The sequence below is a fragment of the Epinephelus fuscoguttatus genome, linkage group LG12, assembly GCF_011397635.1.
Source record: "Epinephelus fuscoguttatus linkage group LG12, E.fuscoguttatus.final_Chr_v1".
Taxonomy (NCBI): Eukaryota; Metazoa; Chordata; class Actinopteri; order Perciformes; family Serranidae; genus Epinephelus; species Epinephelus fuscoguttatus.
Genome location: NC_064763.1, coordinates 3,308,939 through 3,330,934, shown reverse-complemented (window position 1 = coordinate 3,330,934; position 21,996 = coordinate 3,308,939). Strand labels below are relative to the sequence as shown.

Sequence of the window (21,996 nt, the reverse complement as noted above, 5' to 3'; positions counted from 1 at the left end):
TGACTATACAACGGCACCGTCAGTCTCTTGCCCTATAATAACACCTTAAAGCAGAATTTTGACGGTGTCTCTATGTGCTCTAACCTCAGCGGGACTCGGGTGCATCTCTGGAGCGAGGATGGACTGGAGGCTGAGGTTGTGGGTCTGGACCAAAACGGTTTCCTCAAAGTGCACAACAAGGAGCAGGGCGTGGTGTCAGTGGAGCCTGATGGGAACTCTTTTGACATGCTGAAGAACCTGGTGGTCATCAAGCAGCATTAGGACCAAATTCAGCAAAGTAGAGAATCATTCCCCTAACCCTGATTTAACCAAATGCGGAGTTATTTAGTCTGGCAGAAAATGTATCTGTGTAACTATATAAATGTATGTAAGTATAATAAAAAGATAGAATAATATGTTTTCTAATTGATAAATACATAATTAAATTCGTTCCTGGTTAACAGTAGGAGTACTCTCCCTATGTTAATTTAACACACATTTGAACAAGTTGGGGTCATTTGTAGGATGACATTCAGTGATGGTAACTGGGTTTAAAGGCAGGCAGCTACAAAAAGTGGTATCTGTTATGGGTCACTAGCACAAACAGCAGTTTGATTATGACCTGCTGATTTGGGACCACCAGTTCAAACCATTATCTAACAACCTGTACTACCTTAACAAAAGCAATAAATCTTGTACCCCTTATTTAAACAGCTAATCTGATTTCTCTCTTGCATAAGGACAGAGGTTATTGCAGCTTCTGCTGTTGCGAATTTCTGTAAAAGAAGACACAGAATGTTTCTGTGTCTTCTTTTACAGAAATTTGCTGCTTCATGTCTTTAAACTAACCAGGTTCTGTTCAATGACCTGGGCCCTATTTCAGAAAGCAGGATTAATGAAAACTCTGAGTATGTTGAGCCTGAGATGAGGAACTCTGAGTTTTCCATTTCATAAAGCCAGTTCAGTGAAACCCTGAGTCAGTCACTATAGCAACATATACTCCATGAAGCAAACCTGCTGTCTTGCAGGTTTGCTTCATCTAAGCCTGAGGCTAAGCATGTAGCAGGTAGGAGAAGCGTGGCGTGTCCTTTTGTGAATTAAGTCGTGGATGTTGGGGCACAGTTTATTCAGAGGCTGTTGCGTAAGGAGAAGGTGATTAGACCCAGTTTGGATGTCTCCCAGGAGGAGTGTCTATATGAAAGATACAATTTCACCTCACATTCTATCATTTATCTAACAATCTTTTACAACCACATTAATCAAATATTACACATCGTAGATTTGCATTATCATCGGAGCAAATTTTATGCATTGCCCTTTGATTCTTTGGCAGCGGCAGTTTTCTTTGTAACAACAGAGACACTGAACACATCAGCGAGGCAGTGGTTTGTCTGGCCATGAGAAAAGTGACTCTGGCTCTGAAAAGACTTTTGCCCGTTTTTGTGGTTTTCCCTGGACATAAATGAGAAAGTATTATCAAAATAATTTTCACAGGGCATTGGCGGCTTAGTGGAAGGAGCAGACGCCCCGTGATCTGACGCTCAATCCTTGATGCAACGTCTGGGGGTTCAAACCAAGCCTGTAGCCTCCTGCGCGTGTTGTTCCCTCTCTCCCCCTTAACGCTATGCTGTTTTGCCATTAAAAGCAACAAAAGCCCAAGAAATAATCTTTAAAAAAAGAGGAATTCAGCAGAACTACAGGTTTGTCAGTATTAATCAGAAATTAATCTATGTGGATACATTATGTTATGATCCATGAATATTCCGCGGTGTAATTGGCTTTATGGGACTAAACATCCCATAATAGCTCCATCTGAGAAATAAAGGAGATTACATGAATCAGAAGTCATTTCACATAGGGCTGTGCGGTATACTGGTTCGTACCGAAAACCGGTATTTATTTTTGTTATGAGATGAATTTTTCATATACCGCAATATCGTTGAATAGCCCAAACAATGTCCGGAACATGTGCGGCGGGAAAGTGTTTCAGCGGGGATCCTTTTCACTGCTGCACACCACAGGCGTGCTAGAGCCGGCGAGAATGAGATCATAGAGAAAAGTTTAGAGGCAAGAATGGCTGCCGGAGAGAGTCCTGAAAGCGAAGCAAATGTACACATTGCTGAAGAAGAACACAATGACCCAGAAGAACTCGTACCAAAAAGAGCATCGTTTCCCCTATATGCAACTAGCAGCAGCGCACCACACCTGTGTGTGCTAGTCACACACAGGTGAGCACACTAGAGTGCGGCTCGGGCTGCGTTTTCCTGACCGAAGCCGACCCCAGTCTGAGACAATTATAACTGAGCGTGGCACTAATGAAGCGGAGCCTGTGTTGCGTTCAGGCATTGTCACGTAAACAACAAATTCCAGCACTTGAATAGGCCCGAACCCGAGCAAATTCCGTCAAATACCGTGAAACCGATATGATTTTAAAAAAAAACAAAAAAAAAAAACGTGATATGAAAATTTTGTCATACCACCCAGCCCTAATTTCACAGCAATTTAGCAATTAAATTAACCTCAGCCTAATATTGCAAGAATGATGAAAGTATAAGCAAAACTTTAACCAGTCTGTACAATGTTTTGTTGTGTTTCTGCCGAGTGTGTTTGGGCTCCTTCAAATTACAATTGAATAAGAGGATATAGCAAATCGTATTAAAATGAACACTGTTAAGATATAAAAAATGTTTCTTTATTCTCTGTATATTAGTCACATTAAAGTGATAGTTCAGGTTTTTGGACATGAAGTTGTGTGAAACGCTGACCATCTGTAGCTCTGATGTGACGGTGTCACTACTCTCAACGAGCCTCCTGCTCTGAGAAATGGCCCATAGCTTACCGGAGAAAAAGTAGTTTTGAAGATATAAAGGGGACACGTAACCGAAAGGTTTTAAGCTACAAAAAAGTATGCATGTGTTTTGTTAGACTATTTCAATAATTTTAAAACATCCCCGCATTACGTCAGACCTTGCTATCAGTTGGGACTATTTTCTGGCCAGTATCACTCCGCCGTGCAGGCCCGCAAGACAGCATGCGAACAGAAATCAATTTGACAGTTCATCACGCTGTTTAGCTGCAGCTGCCGTATTAGATTTTTTTTCATGTCTTAATTCACCGTCATTAAAATCTCTGAATCAGTTGGGAAGAAATAAGTGGCTTTCTGCTTTCTGCCAGAAATCACGTTATCTGCACTCTACTGATGATGTCTTTTGGTGCTCGCCGTAAATGCGCTTCCCTCGGGCTGAACATACTCAGAGTTGATTGAACTGATTCTGATCAGCTGTTCTGGAACCGAAAACTCAGTTTCCCAGCTCAGGCTCAGTCGGGATTACGCTAAGATTTTGTTGAGCCTGCTCTCTGAAATAGGGCCCTGATCACAGTGGTGTGCAAAATCCTGACTTGGGGGGGGGGGGCAAAGTCAAAAAAGACACAGTAGTAACTGGTGGGAAGAATGAAAAGGTCATTTAGCAGTCATCATTGCAGTCTGGACTGTGATTCCCTGTTGTCAATAGGTAGCACTATGATTATAACTCAATAATGACTCTAGTACAGACAAAGTTTGAAATCGATCGGATTAAATCTCTAGGTGGAGTTTGTCAAGGTATGACCCCTGTAAATATCCAAAAATGCACAAAAATTGCACAATAAACTCAAAATGGCGGACTTCCTGTTGAGTTTAGGGTACGGCTCCAAGAGAATTCTTCATATGTCTTGGGATGTTACATAAGCCATCCAATTTTCGTACAGTTGAAACGTACCACAGGCCCTACTTCATTGAAATGTAGGGGGTGCTAGTGAGCCATTTTGTCACATTTGAGCTGAGACTCAGAAGGTACTGAATTGTTTACTAGTTCTGATTTGTGTGCAAAGTTTCATGAGCACCTTTTGGTCCTCAAAAATGTGATTAATTTCAAAGAAGAACAATAATTCCTTCAATTTCAGTAGGGCTTTTGTGACCACCTCTGGTCAGTGCTTAGGTCGTAATAGACTCTGCCAGGAATGAGTCCTAAAAGCCAGACATGAGTTAGCATTTTACCACTTCCGGTCCCCTCGTCTCAAAGTCAGTGGGTTTTTGGTTAGATGTCTGAAATAAGGTCTGTGGTTAATATAAGTGTAAGAGACCCTTGGATTTTGTTATCCAATGTAGAATACGTCTGTAAACACACCACTATGAACTTTGAAGCCTGTACGTATTTTAAAAAACACGGTTGCCAACAAGTGGCTAAATGAAACCACAGGACGTCATCATGCCGAGCCATGCCAAACACGGCTTTATAGTCTTGTTAAAGTGGTGATGTTAGGTCATAGTGTAGTACATTTTTTACTTTAGCTTTTTAAATCTGCCAATTGCATGTAGGGTTCAATAATGATGAAAGGGGTGTTCATCTGTGAAGATTATCTTGCTGAACAAAACATAGCAGAATCATAAACGTTTGTTTGCCACAGTGCTTATTTTCTGCAATAATTCAATGGAAAAATCCCATAGGCTTTTTGACAAGGGAACTGGTCAAAAAATTATAATAATAATAATAACAATAATAATAATAAACATAGTGATTTCAGCAGGGTCAATGCTTGGGCCATAAAAAATCTTTTGGAGACGGTGTTGATATCATTAAAACACTTACACAGTGTTTTACATGTAATGTAATGCAGTCCACGTAAACATGACTAAAACGACAATAATAAACGTGGTTAAATCATTGTCTGCTATCATCATGCTGTCTTCGTAAAGATAGAATTTGTGGCTGCATTGTTGTTAGTTTAGATTTTACTTTGTGAAAAAAAAAAGATTAAATCAGGAAAATTAGATTCCTTTAATTTCTCAAATCACTAAGGAAATAGTCTGTGACTAAATGTGTTCAGGGGCAGAAACCCTAATAAAGATTGAAACCTACATTTTTCCAGTTACACACCCCCAGCTGTTAAAAAGTGAACAGAACCAGGATTTATTTATTATTTATTTATTTATTTATTTTTTGAAGTTGGACTTGACTGCTTGTCCAAGAAAAAATTCTTTCCTCATCATTTTATTTCAGAAGAGTGTACAGTAATGAGCAATCACCAATGGCTGAGCATATGAACATAAATTACACTGAGTATCATCTTATCTTCCCATCCCTACCCAGTAAACTGACAAACACAAAACAAATATTAAAAAGAAAACAAGAGCAAAAAATAAAATGTGTATCTGTATACATACATACATACATACATACATACATATGTGCACATACACAGACACACATTCACATATACATACTATACATATGCATACAAAAGCAGCAACAAAATTCTAAGTAATGGGATCATTATATGTTCTTAATTCCTGGTGTCACAGCCAGAAATTGTCCAGGTTTATTAATGATCACCTCTTGAGGTTTCCCAAGCAAGAAAATAATTGGAACCAAAGGTCCTGAAAATTATTACTATAGTCATAGTTTTCTAGAGTTAGTCTCTCCAAAGGTAAAAATTGTGATATTTTGGAGGAGATTCATTTTTCCAAAGAACTATGCATTGCGTTGCAAAATATGTTACAGTAATTCATACTCTGCATTTTTTTAATCTAAATGAAAAAAAGGCATATCATTTATTAAGTAGAGACATAGGTTGAATTCAAATTCAATTTCCAAAACTGATTTAATAAAGGAATGTATCGATTTCCAAACATTTGTCAGCAGATTGCGTTTCCAAAACAGATGCATAAATCTTACGTTTTGGTGAGTTATCTTTGGAAATGTTATGCATCTTTATAGGAGTGAAATAGAATTTATGGATAAACTTAAAATTTGTTTCCATGATTTTGTTACTTTTAAATGAGAAATGTGTTCTTTCACAGATGTTTAACCGTGTGTTTTCATCTAAAACCATCCCTGCATCTTTTCCCCAATTATTTAACCAAGATTTTATACAAGCAGATCCACAGGTCACTACAGGGGAATATAGATTCAGAGATGAGCCAGGTCGGTGCCACCAACTAGAGGCGCTCCTAAATCCCAGACTTGTATATTATCTTGAAGATAGGTTTGTAAGTAGATGAGCAGAAAATCTCTTGAATTAGAACAGGATGGTATCTCCAACAGTTTTGTGGGAGGCAAGCAACAGCCAACACTGTCTATGTTTTTGTTCATGATATAGTTTTTCAGTTAAAATCTTGTAAACTGGTTATTAAGTAGATGATTACTACTTTATGCTGATGATGATTTCACTTGCGGAGCATGAAAAAAAGGATATACTTAATGGCTTGGTGCTCAAAATAAAGACCAATGGTAGGATCATGTCACACGCAACTGTATAAATTTTGTGTGCATCCTATTTCAGATAATACTTGTGGAATTTTGGGGTTCTGTGATCAGGTAAAGACTCATTTCAGAGCAATTTGATAATTTCTGGAAGTTTATAAGCTTTCCACAATGTTGGCCATCAGTAGTGATACAGTATGGGAAGACAGTCTCCAAACATCACACACATAAATGTGAGATTATTGGACTTTTGAACAGTGGTGAATATGCCTGAACAGTGGACCATTCATTGGCTCTACAGTCCTGGATTAATGAGGTGAAATCTTTATTTGAATGATCTTTTGTTGTTTGTTTGTTTTTGTTTTTCAAAGGTTACAATGTAATATTCATGATGCTCAGTACAAATTGTTCCTGATGTGTAAGAGAAGATGGTCTGTTGATGTTGGATGGAAAAGTCAAGTGAGAGATCATAAGTGGAAAAAAGAAGCGTGCTGGTCTCAGTAATAGATGGTTCATGCTTGTTTTTGGGCTAAAAAGAATACCTGTAATAACAGAAGAAAGGTTTGTAAGGTAATCAATGTTATCCACAATTTTGTTATCCACTGTGCATTTTACAATGCTCTCCTGATTCTTGATTGCAGTGGATCTGTGCCAAACTGGTGGAAATGCCGGCTGGTTCACTGGATAGCACCAAGGTTCCAAGAGTTCTGAACGGAACCAGTTCAAGAACCCTAGCTAATTTGGTGGAAAAGGGGTATGTTTGTGTGCACAGTTGTGTTCAGGTATATCGCCATTAGCTTTAGAAACAGGCAGGTTCACTGGTCTGCCTGAGCAGAAAAGACTCCTATGTAATTTAGGTAAGACCTAAGATGAAGTCCATTTCATATGTTATTGTCTATTATATGATGATTTGATGTATGGGCCTCAAGTGTTGGAGGAAGAACCAACTTGAATGAAGCAGCCTAAAAATTAGGGAAGTTAAGTACCAATATATTAGGATGGTACTGCAATAATTCAGAATATTCTGCAATGAGAAAAATGCTGGCCAGGTCCAAACTGTACGAGAGACATGAAAAAATCAAGAGGAAAAAGTGTTAAAGAAGCGCATTAAAGCAGGCTCTCTCTCTCTCTCTTCCACAATTACTTCCCTCATAAAGAACAAAATCAGAGTACATCAGCTCACCATTAGTAAAGTTGCACCCCACACTTCCACCTGAAAGTGAACACAGCACGTTGTGTACTGCCATATTAAACACATCATTTGACACATTCTTGTCTTGCTACTGTTTCCTCTCTCCTGTGGAGAAAATAAATGTAGTCTGTCTGGCAGATGATAAGAGATGTCTTGTCTGTTGTGTATTAAAATGGGAAGAACTTTCATAAATTCATAATGTAATAACTGCAGATAATAAACTGATAACGTAATAACGTGCCTATCATGTAATAAAACCAGAGGAAAAAAAGTGTTTTTGCATAATGTGACAAGTTATTACATTTGAAGTTAGTGAGTTAAGTGGCAACCTTTTAATGAAAAGTATAACTCAAGGGATATTATTATAACAACTTAAAATCTGTGCTTAAATGTTCAACATGCATTTGGTAAATATCATCAAAGCAGCATGATCCACAAAATGCTGTGTCAGAAATCTTGCATTACTCACTTTTTAGTCGACTACATGAATGTAGTGTAGAATGTAATGGACTGCACTTGTGTAGCACTTTTCTCGTCTTCCAATCACTCAAAGCGCTTTTACACGACATGTCACAATCTGGTGGCTGAGACTACTAAGGTTCCACCTGCAACTCAGCATAAACACACACGCACCAGTGGAGCAAAGTGGCTAAATGCGACTGAACGTCATTACGTCGAACATGGCTTTATTCTTGTTGTGATGGTGATGTTAGGTCAAGTGACTGTAGTGTAGTTTGGTTATAGCCTAGTGTTAACTTTTTACTTCTGGCGATTACATTTACGCTTCAAAAATCATAAAAGTGGTGTTCATTTCTGAAGATTATCTTGCTTAACAAAATGTGCAAGCCTCATAAACGTTTGTTTGTCACAGAGCTTATTTTCTGCAATAATCCAAAATCCAATGGAAAAATCCATAGTTTTTTTTTTTTTTTGAAGAGGGAATCAGTGCAACACTTCCTTGTTGGCCTACAGAGGAACATCATCCCTGAAGCACTCTATTGGACAGACGCAGAGATGGACAAGAGGAGAGAGAGCAGCTCGACTGCAACCTGTTGTACATGTTTAACTTGAGATGATATGTTAAAGTGTGTTTACCAGTTTCTTATCCCAGTAATTAATTGTCAATTGAATGTGTAGTTGTCAGTCCCCAAAGAGATTAAAGTAAATTGGCAGATGACTCTTTGTCCCTTGAACACAGACTGACCAATCATATTGTAGCAACATGGCTGAGCTCCATGGACACTCATGCAATTGTCTCTGATTTCTTCATTTTCAGGCTGGTTTTGTGGATTTAGAGCTAAGTGTTGTGCCTGTGGCACGTGTATTGATGATACTCGTTACCTGAAGAGGCAACTTCCCTGTTGCAAAAGCAAAATCAAACCCTGAAAAGTGTAGGGTTAGCTAGCAATCTACTGAAAGTACAACTTACTATGTTGCTTTTGCATTATAATTATTGTAACAGTGAGACAACGGGCCCTTGCAAGTGATTCAATTTACCACCTCAGAAATATGCATGTGTCAAAAGAACTTGCGTTCAAATGCTATTATCTGCTTTATATGTCCTCAAGAAGGCAAACCTATCTCCATCAATGTTTCTTTTTTCTTTTGTGAGAAGTCAGTAAAAATGTATAACTTATAAATAGAAATGTTATACATTCATGTTACAGAAACTTTATAAACTATTAACATTTTAAAAATCCACTTAATTTCATACACAGATTTGAAGTCATGTTATTGTAAGATGTCTGTATGTATGTTCTTATGGAATTGAATGCTTTTTGTGGCTGCAGCATGGGTGAACAAGCCCAGGACAAATTTCTCACTTGTGGGACAATAAAGTTCATCTGATCTGATCTGATCTGACATGACATGACATATATGATTGGTGATATGTATGTTGATGTTGTCCAATGTCAGCATTACGATGGTTTAAAAGATATGGTAGCTGCATCAATACAAATCTGGCACAAGGGCCCATCATAATAGTGTACACTGGGATCATCCTAACTATTATATGCTACTGTGAACCAGCGAAGGGAAACAAAGACTTTGCTAGTATTCAGCCAGCAGTGTGTCATCACAGTGTGTTCAGATGTGTGTTTGGCTTCCCCCAGAGCTCCCTACCTATCTGCCAGCGTCCAGGCCCCCTCCAGCAGCACAGGGGTAAGCCAAACTCCTTTCATCTGCACACACTGTGATGACACAGCTGGTTGAATATCAGCAAAGTTTCCCTTTATATTCATTCTCTTCTGTCTCGATTGCCAGTGATGTGGTGGTTCACTTTTACACTGTCAGCTGCAGCCTATAGTTTGGCTTTAGCCTCTAACTATCTTTATCTTTTGAACCTGTTTTTGCTGCTAAGTGAGTTTCACATCCTGGATATATCCTCCAAACACATTTTGTAGACCTCTCTGTCTGCTTCCCTCTTAAATTGCTTTTTCATTTTTCCAAAACTATGATTAAATTTCTTCAGAGAGTGCAGTTAGTGACAGTATGGGCTCCATGCTTGCTCCGATAGCTTGACAGATCATCACAAATGGGTGGGGCTTAACAAAGGGTCATTTAATATTTCTCTAGTGCTTAATATTACTGTACAGAAGAGGGCAAATGCTAGATAATTTGCTGGGTGTCTAGATAGTGATGAGTACTGTAATGGCTTAGTACATAATGTTAAATGCACAAGTTCTTACATGACTAACTGGTAAAACAAACTTCTAGTCAACGGAAAATTACTTACATTAGTAGGACAGGTTGCACAGGTTGTAGTACTTTAGAATATTATATATCAATTTGGGGAAAATGTGCTCGGTATAATATCGTATTTATCACAAATATACATGTCAGTATTTGTTATCGATGGTCCACCAGCCAACGTTGATATGGCATGTTTTAACTGTGCGACAGCAATGACATAATAGTGTAGTGAAAATGATCTGAGTAGCGCCCAAACGAGCAGTAAACTCCAGGGCTCACTTTGAGTGACATGCTCGCTGCCGATGGTGTCTTGGGCTTCTCAGTCAGATCCACCACCCATTCCTCCACAGCTCCACCCTCTTGCCCAAATATGGCCACCTCTGGCTCCAAAAAAAGATGCCGATGGCTGAAATGCTGAACTTGAGGCTTCAAAGCAGGAGTCCACAAATGAGGGGTAACATTATGGTACCTACGTCTATTATTTATAAAGTCAGTGGTTCAAAAGTGGGGGTGTTTGCCAATTGGCTCATTATAGTATATATTGAAGTTCCTCATTTGTAAGTAGGGAATATTGACTGAATGTTTTTGGATACAACCTTTGTCTTCACTCGCTAGCAACAAGACAGGATGCAAACCTACCCCAACCCTGGTGATCTCACAGCCTGTAAACAGCCCCTCAAAGCTAATTCAGTGTATTATATTTGGTGGCTGTGGCTCAGTAGTCAAAATGGGTCATCTACTAAAAACAGAGTTGGTGGTTTGAGCCTGCCTCTTACTGTCCTGTGTCTAAATGTCCTAGTGCAAGACATTGAATTGCTTTGAATGGTTAGGCCAGCATGTTGCATGGTAGCACACTGCTCACTTGTGTGTGTGTGTGTGTGTGTGAGAGAGAGAGAGAGAGAGAGAGAGAGAGAGAGTCCTCACAAGAAGTGTAGAATAGTATTATTTTTCAGATGGTAATACCTTGAGAAGAAATAATCACACAAAGTAAGCAACTGTACTATGTGTGTACTAACTGCAGAGGGGAGGATGGATTTCATCCTGAAGCTTTGACTAGCAGAGAGATTGCCCCTGCTGCAACTTTACACCATGCTCTGTTTGTGTTTATATATGTGGTGATGATGTGTGTGCGAGTGTGTGTGTTTGATTATTTCTCTGAGGTCCGCCCCAAAGCTACTTGATGACACTTCATTTGTCTTCAGCACCTGGGCCTCCTGGCTTGTTCTCCCCAGATGAAGTGAAAATGTCAAAGGAGACATGCACACTGCTGGAAGTGGATGCACCCCTGTGCTTCATTACAACCTCCATTACAGTCCTCCTCTTTCTTGTATCTCAAAAATAACATGCCAATATGGAAGTCATCAGGGTTACAATATGTTCTGTAGTGAGGCAAGTTTATTCATACCCTGCATGAGTGAGCACTTTTCTTTAAAATACCCAATTTATACAGTCTGGAATAGTTTGGAGATTTTCCGTTACAAGTGCAATGACAAGATGATACTAATGTCACTGGGCTAGCATAATGTAAGGTAGTGTCATGTGGGCATGTTTGTGCATGAGAATCCAGTTTAAAGAAAATACAGACATTTCACAGAGTTGCTGGATAAATTATTTACTCCCTTGTTTTTTTTATTTATTTTCTTATATAAAACACTATTGACACAGTTTTGTGTGTGTGTGTGTGTGTGTGTGTGTGTGTGTGTGTGTGTGTGTATTCTATTACTGCATCTTGCTAACTCGGCCATTCTGGATGTCACTAACTCGGCTTCTTTTCCGGAGCCTTTGTGCTCCACTGTCTCTCAGATTAACTCATATCACAGCGGTGCCTGGACAGCGTGACGTGTGTGGTTGTGCTGCTGCCGTGGTCCTGCCAGATGCCTCCTGCTGCTGCTGCCATCATTAGTCATTAGTCATACTTCTACTGTTATTATACACATATGACTATTGTCACACTTGTATACTGCCAGATATTAATACATACTTTCAACATATTGTACCGCAGTAGCCAGAACTATAACTATAATATTATTACTTTCAATAATGTTGTTGTAAGCTACTGTCATTACCTGCATCTCTCTCTCTCTCTCTCTCTCTTTCTCTGTCTCATTGTGTCATGTGGATTACTGTTAATTTGTTATGCTGATCTGTTCTGTACGACATCTATTGCACGTCTATCCGTCCTGGAAGAGGGATCCCTCCTCAGTTGCTCTTCCTGAGGTTTCTACCGTTTTTTTCCCCCGTTAAAGGGGTTTTTTTGGGGAGTTTTTCCTTATCCGCTGTGAGGGTCATAAGGACAGAGGGATGTCGTATGCTGTAAAGCCCTGTGAGGCAAATTGGGATTTGTGATATTGGGCTGTATAAATAAAATTGAATTGAATTAATACTAAATTAAGATTAGTTCCTTTTAGGTCCATATTTAGGAGATACACTGTTGGCAACAGATTGAGCCTGTGGATAGCTCTGCATAAGCTTTACACTTCTTCTCTTCACAAAGCTGTGGAACTCTGTCAAGTTGCAGGTTGTTGTTTTCATGCCTCCGCACTGATGATAGCCATGGCTGAAGGCATGATGTTTTCGGGTCATCCGTCTGTTCGTCAGTTCATCCGTTCGTCTGTTCATCCATCCTATTCTTGGGAATGCGATATCTCAAGAATATCTGGTAACACTACATAATACGGCCCGCGACTTAGAGCGTACCTACCGCTCACTTTGCACCTAATTTAACAGAAGTACTGAGTAACTCTCGCTCACTTCCCCCACTATTTCCCCCGTGTTTTACAGTATGACTAGCTGCGTCTGAGAGCGTAACTCCCGTACAATTACGTCCTACTTTACACCAACTTAGAGTAACTCTTGCTCACTTTCCCCCGCTACTTTCCCTGTGTTTTACAGTATAACTAGGCGGCGTCTTAGAGCGTAACTCCCGTACAATTATGTCCTACTTTGCCCGGACTTACAGTGTAACTCCTCCTGGTCTTTTTTCCCCCACCAATCATTTTAAGTACCAGGTATATTAAATTAAATAGTCTGCTGTACAATATGAGCACAGCCTTTTGCTCTTTGCAATTGTTACAATCTTGTTTTTTTCAAGTGTCAGCAGGTAAATTTCACCCCTCTTCCAGAGATGTACTATTCATTATGATTTGAAAAAATAATATGTTGGGAAATGGGTATACAGTATGGAAATTGGCTCATAACAGGCTGGCTGGTAGCAAACTTACCTCTCTAAAATGCACATCTGTGGAAGTCTCGTACTGTCATCCAAGGGCAAAACACAAACTATACAGTAATAAATCCACAATAATGAGTCATTCAGAGTTATAAAATGTTTTTATTATGCGATTACACAGAAAACACATGACAGGCACTATTCCTCTTATCCATACTCCGTAAGTACAGTAATTTTTATTTATTTTATTTATCCTTTATTTAACCAGGTGAGTCCCATTGAGATTGACATCTCTTTAACAAGGGAGCCCTGGCCAAGAAGGCAGCAAATCAAAATTATAACAATAAAACATCATAAAACATAAAGAGTACATAGATAGGTACATGAAGTACATACAGTACACATCAAACTGTAATCAGTGTCTAAGTAGATCTTAATTTCCCTGTAACTAGTGTCTAGGTATAGCCTTCCTCTCCTGTGAGTACTGCCAAACTACGGAGAACCGGGCTGTATTATGAAGTTTGCACTGTTATCCCCTCCTTAGTGTGTAAGTACACTCTAGCTCTCCTGGAGGTACACACTAACTACGGAGAACCGGGCTGTATTATGAAGTTTGCACTCTTATCCCCTCCTTAGTGTCTAAGTACACTCTAGCTCTCCTGAAGGTACACGCTAACTACAGGGAACCGGGTCCATGTCATTGGTTCGACAGCCCATTGGTTCGACATCCCATTAGTCCGACTGTCCGCGGTGCTGAACACCTCACGGCGGGCGTATGGTGCGCCGCGACCGGCTTGAGGCAGAGCAGGCTCACGGCTTATGTGTTTGTCACTTTATTTTTCATTTTAACCCACACCATGATCTTTTCCTGACCCTAACCAAGTGATTTTTGTGCCTAAACCTAACCAGACCTTAACCACAGGGCATCATGATGATTTCAGAACGGACTTCGGAACAATGAGTTTAATATGGTCGGAACAATGGGATGTCGAACCAATGGGCTGTCGAATTAATGGGCAGTTCCCCGGGGAACCGGGCTGTATTATGAAGTTTGCACTGTTATCCCCTCCTTAGTGTCTAAGTACAGTCTACTACCACTGTAACTAATGTGTAATTAGACCCAGTGAGTTAGAACACAGTTACTTCAATGTTTCACAAGATAACATCATCTGAAAACAATCCAAAGACGAAACTAAGTGTCCCTGACAACATAAAATAACACATTTCTACTGGTTTTTGTTATTTACGTTCAGTTTTGTTCCTTCTGTTATAAACTGTTCAATTTAGTCTTGATCCTTTATTGTGATCTGTTTGGTTTTTCTAAGTCAAAAATAGTCAGTCAGGTCAGTTTCAGTTGACAAATGTACTTTCTAAGTCAAAAGTCAAGTGGAAAAGATCATTGTGGTACTACTATCATACTGGAGTGTGACACCCAGTGATGGAGATGGAAGAATGTATGAGCTCCTCCGGATAAAAGGTGATCTTGATCCAACTCCTTGGGTCAAGGCAGAGATCGGGGTCATGGGTGGCTAGCCATCTCCCTCATCAGGTTGAATGTCAAATCCACATGTAATTTTCCACAGAATCTCTAAAAAAACATCACCCTTGCAGAAAGAGAGGTATTATTATGTTGCATCATCAACTTCAATTTCTTTTTGTGGTCATTATCATTATTATGTAAATACATCACAGTAACACAAAGTGAGCAAACTTTTAACTGTAAAGTTTTTCTCGGCATGGAATACTTTATCCTGTCTTTACATTTCACATCGTGAATCATTAGCCTTTTAAACCATAACAAGTGGATTACATTTCCTTTTGAACTACAAAGTTTGTGTTTTTAAACATTCTTAACTGTTTTCCACTTAACTATGGATAACAAAACGTATTTTGAAAATGTAGGCTACATCAGTGCACAGACCGTATTACACTTGACTATTCATCGGTCAAATAGCGTTCATGACCCTGTAATGGTGCAAATGTATACAGTACGATACAGTACACTAACACAAATACAAACGGCAAGGGGCCACGAAGCAAAACATGTGCAGCATTTTAGAGTTACAAGTAGGTCGCGAACAGTAATTGCAATGCCAAGTAAGTGTAGTGTAGAGGGGAAGCACACACTCTATAGCTATGTCCCAATGTGGGGTCTGCGTGCTTGAAGGACGCAGCCTTCGCGGCCGCGTCCTTCAGGAGTTGCATCGGCAACGGCGGAACCGGCTTATATGACGGGTGTCTTCTGCAGCACAAGCTAACATCGCTAGCTGCGTTAGCATCAACTCACCAAGACGTTGATAAACGCATTAACACTCCCACAGCACAGGTCCTCGGTCCCTCCCTCACGTCTCCTGCGAGGATCTCGGAGTGTTATCGTTGTGTTTACAGCAACACTTCTCACCGTAGACATTGTGTAGTTTCACTTGATTCCCTCTGTCGTCTGATTCCTGTGCCTGCGCAGTACAAGCTTCTCCCCTCGGCCTTGCTGAGAGGTGGTACTTCCTGTCTTAACCAATGGGAAATGTGCACCTCCCTGTTTGACCAATGACTGCTGGTCTAAGCAGAGTGGCTGTGATTGACTCCTTGTTTGATCAATGAGACTATGCCAGAGCGATCTAGTAATTGACAGTTAACAATGTAAAACCTAACAAACAAACAAACAAACAAACAATCATTAAAGCAACTTCAAGACAACTGAGGAATCATACGGGAATATTGTAAGAAAATAAACCTGGTACTTTCTCTGTTGACAATGTCAAGCAAACTATGTCCCTCTGATGTTACAGCAAGGGACCTGGGATTAGGTGTTCTGTTCAATTCACTTTTGTGTCACAAACTAACACCATACAACATGTCATCAGACAATTTTTGCATAAAATAAGAAAAAAAGAATTCAACACGATTAAATTTATTGTTTTCTTTAAACACACAGCACACGTATAAACTAACAATCAAAACAAAGATAAAACTGTATATAATGTTGGAAAATAAAAAAAAGAAACAAGAACAAGGAAACTTTAAGATATTAAATTAAAATGCCGGAACGGAACATAAAAAACAAACCTAATGGCTGTAAAATCGCCATGAAAGTGGAAGGAGCTGGTTATCTTTTTTCATTGTTTTTATTTTTTCCTGCAGCTCAGCACATCCTTCCACAAATTTTTTATCTATATATAATCTGCTCTCATTCATCGCTGCTGCAGCGGTGCGGGGACAGACACAACTACTGCAAAATAGGAGCGATTAATATGAAAATCTTCAGAATCCTTCTTTTAGACCTAAAATGTTAGGAAACTACAACCCCAGGTTGAAATTGCCCGGAAATTGTCCTTTAACTACCCTGTCTATCTAAAACAACCCTTAGTCCCTCATACCTCAGTAATAACCTAAGGCACACCGAGCAACCGTATTTCAAAGTTCCCAGAATATTTCCTGAAACCGGCAGACATGCCTTTAAATTCAAAGCCCCATCCAATTTGAATATCATCCCCACCACAATCAGAACTATCACCTCTATCCATATCTTTAAAGCATCCATTTCTAGCCACATGCAAACAACCCTCTCCTGCTTCTGATTGATCTGATTTCTGCCGGTAATTAAATTAATTGATCACCTGTACTCCTTTGATTTGTTTTGCTCGACTTAATTTTTGACATTTCATCTTGCATGTACATGTCTGGCTGTCGGTGCTCCTAACATGATGTTTGGCTATGTCATTGCCAATATGTCTATGCTATGTCTGGTATCCTTATGATGGGGGGTGGGGGTGGGGTGGGGTGGCTGGTGTGGAGAGCCTCTGCTGTAACTGTGTTGTGTTGTCCCGTGTTGTATTTTACCATTTATTCGTGGTAAGGCTCCCCTCGAAAACGAGTTGATGCAACTCAAGGGGCTTACCCTTCCCCTTCCAATAAAGGTTCAAACAAACACAGGCAAAGTACTGCTGTGTGATACCACTAAAAACATGTGAGGTGATAAGAAATTATTAATAAATTGTATTACTATATACTATATACTATAAACTATAGCATTAATAACAACACCTTTTAATATTCTTTTCCCTTTTAAAAAATACAATACATTTGAGTTTGCTTTGTTCTCCCTGTCTGTGTTGGGTGCACTACACAAAAGAATCAAATTTGTAATACATGGTATTTTTTGACTGCTGTGACCCCTATTACACAGGGCACTGATGCTCGCTTTACATTTTGTAACTGAACAACAGCATAGCATTTTACGTCTTCTGGATTCTAACAACTTATCGAGATGTAGAAACTCTTTTAATTTTTGAAAAATGTGCACCCCAAGTGTTTCACACAGAATCATATTGTATTTGTGGAGGCTCACATTGGGTAATGTCACTTGCGGGCGGTTGTGGCCTTAAGGCCGTATGTATGACTCCCCTGTGTTAAATATTATGTGAAGAGCCAAAGACACTAAACAGGTATGGGAAATAAATATAATTGTCATTTTGTGTTTTGCAGTGTCAACTAAAAATCAGGTACTTCACCGTTACAGGCATGTCCTGAAAACTTACAGGACATGCCTGTCACTGTCAGAGGCCCTGAAGAGGCACCGCCTTCAGAAAGCAACGCTGGCCTTGACCAGCATAATTGCTGAGGTACAGTATGTCACTGCATGTTAAAAAATGATGCATGTACCTGTGGCGCCACCATACCTACTAAACTGTTAGTCCCTGCAGCAAAATACTTAATATCAGGAAAAAAAAATCCTTTTTAGTGTGTGTGTGTGTGTGTGTGTGTGTGTGTGTTGTGTACATGTATTTTAAGCAGTTGCTATATGGTAATATACTTAAACAATTGTGATTACAGGTGGATATTGCCTCTCAAGGGGAGGAGTGGACCGTCCCCCCCTACACTGAGGGAACAACAATTAAGAAATACTGTCTGCAGCTTAAAAAATTTGTGGAAGGATGTGCTGAGCTGCATGAAAAAATAAAAACAATGAAAAAAGATAACCAGCTCCTTCCACTTTCATGGCGATTTTACAGCCATTAGGTTTGTTTTTTATGTTCCGTTCCGGCATTTTAATTTAATATCTTAAAGTTTCCTTGTTCTTGTTTCTTTTATTTTCCAACATTATATACAGTTTTATCTTTGTTTTGATTGTTAGTTTATACGTGTGCTGTGTGTTTAAAGAAAACAATAAATTTAAACGTGTTGAATTCTTTTTTTCTTATTTTATGCAAAAATTGTCTGATGACATGTTGTATGGTGTTAGTTTGTGACACAAAAGTGAATTGAACAGAACACCTAATCCCAGGTCCCTTGCTGTAACATCAGAGGGACATAGTTTGCTTGACATTGTCAACAGAGAAAGTACCGGGTTTATTTTCTTACAATATTCCCGTATGATTCCTCAGTTGTCTTGAAGTTGCCTTAATGATTGTTTGTTTGTTTGTTTGTTTGTTAGGTTTTACATTGTTAACTGTCAATTACTAGATCGCTCTGGCATAGTCTCATTGATCAAACAAGGAGTCAATCACAGCCACTCTGCTTAGACCAGCAGTCATTGGTCAAACAGGGAGGTGCACATTTCCCATTGGTTAAGACAGGAAGTACCACCTCTCAGCAAGGCCGAGGGGAGAAGCTTGTACTGCGCAGGCACAGGAATCAGACGACAGAGGGAATCAAGTGAAACTACACAATGTCTACGGTGAGAAGTGTTGCTGTAAACACAACGATAACACTCCGAGATCCTCGCAGGAGACGTGAGGGAGGGACCGAGGACCTGTGCTGTGGGAGTGTTAATGTGTTTATCAACGTCTTGGTGAGTTGATGCTAACGCAGCTAGCGATGTTAGCTTGTGCTGCAGAAGACACCCGTCATATAAGCCGGTTCCGCCGTTGCCGATGCAACTCCTCCTCCATGAAAATATAATAAATGAAATACAATAATAAAAAACCACTACAAAATATTAACTGCCTTTGCCCCTTGCGTCGTGACGCGACACAAATCATGACGTGCTCGTGGAACCAGGAAATCTTCCGAAGGCTAGACCGTCCCATTTCACAACGGTTGAGGCGGCGTTCGGAGGACGCTCCTGCATCCTTGAAGGACGCGGCCGCGAAGGCTGCGTCCTTCAAGCACGCAGACCCCACATTGGGACATAGCTATAGAGTGTGTGCTTCCCCTCTACACTACACTTACTTGGCATTGCAATTACTGTTCGCGACCTACTTGTAACTCTAAAATGCTGCACATGTTTTGCTTCGTGGCCCCTTGCCGTTTGTATTTGTGTTAGTGTACTGTATACATTTGCACCATTACAGTTGGGTCATGAATGCTATTTGACCGATGAATAGTCAAGTGTAATACGGTCTGTGCACTGATGTAGCCTACATTTTCAAAATACGTTTTGTTATCCATAGTTAAGTGGAAAACAGTTAAGAATGTTTAAAAACACAAACTTTGTAGTTCAAAAGGAAATGTAATCCACTTGTTATGGTTTAAAAGGCTAATGATTCACGATGTGAAATGTAAAGACAGGATAAAGTATTCCATGCCGAGAAAAACTTTACAGTTAAAAGTTTGCTCACTTTGTTTTACTGTGATGTATTTACATAATAATGATAATGACCACAAAAAGAAATTGAAGTTGATGATGCAACATAATAATACCTCTCTTTCTGCAAGGGTGATGTTTTTTTAGAGATTCTGTGGAAAATTACATGTGGATTTGACATTCAACCTGACGAGGGAGAGGGCTAGCCACCCATGACTCCAATCTCTGCCTTGACCCAAGGAGTTGGATCAAGATCACCTTTTATCCGGAGGAGCTCATACATTCTTCCATCTCCATCACTGGGTGTCACACTCCAGTATGATAGTAGTACCACAATGATCTTTTCCACTTGACTTTTGACTTAGAAAGTGCATTTGTCAACTGAAACTGACCTGACTGACTATTTTTGGCTTAGAAAAACCAAACAGATCACAATAAAGGATCAAGACTAAATTGAACAGTTTATAACAGAAGGAACAAAACTGAACGTAAATAACAAAAACCAGTAGAAATGTGTTATTTTATGTTGTCAGGGACACTTAGTTTCGTCTTTGGATTGTTTTCAGATGATGTTATCTTGTGAAACATTGAAGTAACTGTGTTCTAACTCACTGGGTCTAATTACACATTAGTTACAGTGGTAGTAGACTGTACTTAGACACTAAGGAGGGGATAACAGTGCAAACTTCATAATACAGCCCGGTTCCCCGGGGAACTGCCCATTAGTTCGACAGCCCATTGGTTCGACATCCCATTGTTCCATATATTAAACTCATTGTTCCGAAGTCCGTTCTGAAATCATCATGATGCCCTGTGGTTAAGGTCTGGTTAGGTTTAGGCACAAAAACCACTTGGTTAGGGTCAGGAAAAGATCATGGTGTGGGTTAAAATGAAAAATAAAGTGACAAACACATAAGCCGTGAGCCTGCTCTGCCTCAAGCCGGTCGCGGCGCACCATACGCCCGCCGTGAGGTGTTCAGCACCGCGGACAGTCGGACTAATGGGATGTCGAACCAATGGGCTGTCGAACCAATGACATGGACCCGGTTCCCCGTAGTTAGCGTGTACCTCCAGGAGAGCTAGAGTGTACTTAGACACTAAGGAGGGGATAAGAGTGCAAACTTCATAATACAGCCCGGTTCTCCGCAGTTAGCGTGTACCTCCAGGAGAGCTAGAGTGTACTTACACACTAAGGAGGGGATAACAGTGCAAATTTCATAATACAGCCCGGTTCTCCGTAGTTTGGCAGTACTCACAGGAGAGGAAGGCTATACCTAGACACTAGTTACAGGGAAATTAAGATCTACTTAGACACTGATTACAGTTTGATGTGTACTGTATGTACTTCATGTACCTATCTATGTACTCTTTATGTTTTATGATGTTTTATTGTTATAATTTTGGTTTGCTGCCTTCTTGGCCAGGGCTCCCTTGTTAAAGAGATGTCAATCTCAATGGGACTCACCTGGTTAAATAAAGGATAAATAAAATAAATAAAAATTACTGTACTTACGGAGTATGGATGAGAGGAATAGTGCCTGTCATGTGTTTTCTGTGTAATTGCATAATAAAAACATTTTATAACTCTGAATGACTCATTATTGTGGATTTATTACTGTATAGTTTGTGTTTTGCCCTTGGATGACAGTACGAGACTTCCACAGATGTGCATTTTAGAGAGGTAAGTTTGCTACCAGCCAGCCTGTTATGAGCCAATTTCCATACTGTATACCCATTTCCCAACATATTATTTTTTCAAATCATAATGAATAGTACATCTCTGGAAGAGGGGTGAAATTTACCTGCTGACACTTGAAAAAAACAAGATTGTAACAATTGCAAAGAGCGAAAGGCTGTGCTCATATTGTACAGCAGACTATTTAATTTAATATACCTGGTACTTAAAATGATTGGTGGGGGAAAAAAGACCAGGAGGAGTTACACTGTAAGTCCGGGCAAAGTAGGACATAATTGTACGGGAGTTACGCTCTAAGACGCCGCCTAGTTATACTGTAAAACACAGGGAAAGTAGCGGGGGAAAGTGAGCAAGAGTTACTCTAAGTTGGTGTAAAGTAGGACGTAATTGTACGGGAGTTACGCTCTCAGACGCAGCCTAGTTATACTGTAAAACACGGGGGAAATAGTGAGGGAAGTGAGCAAGAGTTACTCTGTACTTCTGTGGAAGTTGGTGTAAAGT

At 39.8% G+C, this 21,996-nt stretch overlaps 1 protein-coding gene across 3 annotated transcripts in view; it reads left to right on the top strand.

Moving 5' to 3' along the window:
* The window catches only part of hlcs (holocarboxylase synthetase (biotin-(proprionyl-CoA-carboxylase (ATP-hydrolysing)) ligase)), a 113,633-nt gene extending 102,747 nt beyond the window's left edge, over nucleotides 1-10,886 (top strand). For 2 of the 3 annotated variants that reach the window (XM_049591498.1, XM_049591496.1), the window contains one exon: nucleotides 90-445. In XM_049591498.1, the coding sequence (XP_049447455.1) occupies nucleotides 90-261 (172 nt within the window). In that variant the 3' untranslated portion in view covers nucleotides 262-445. Of the gene's footprint in view, nucleotides 1-89; nucleotides 446-8,349 lie in introns of those variants that run through there. The other variant, XM_049591497.1, reaches the window with a different exon arrangement.
* The last annotated feature ends 11,110 nt before the right edge of the window (nucleotides 10,887-21,996 follow it).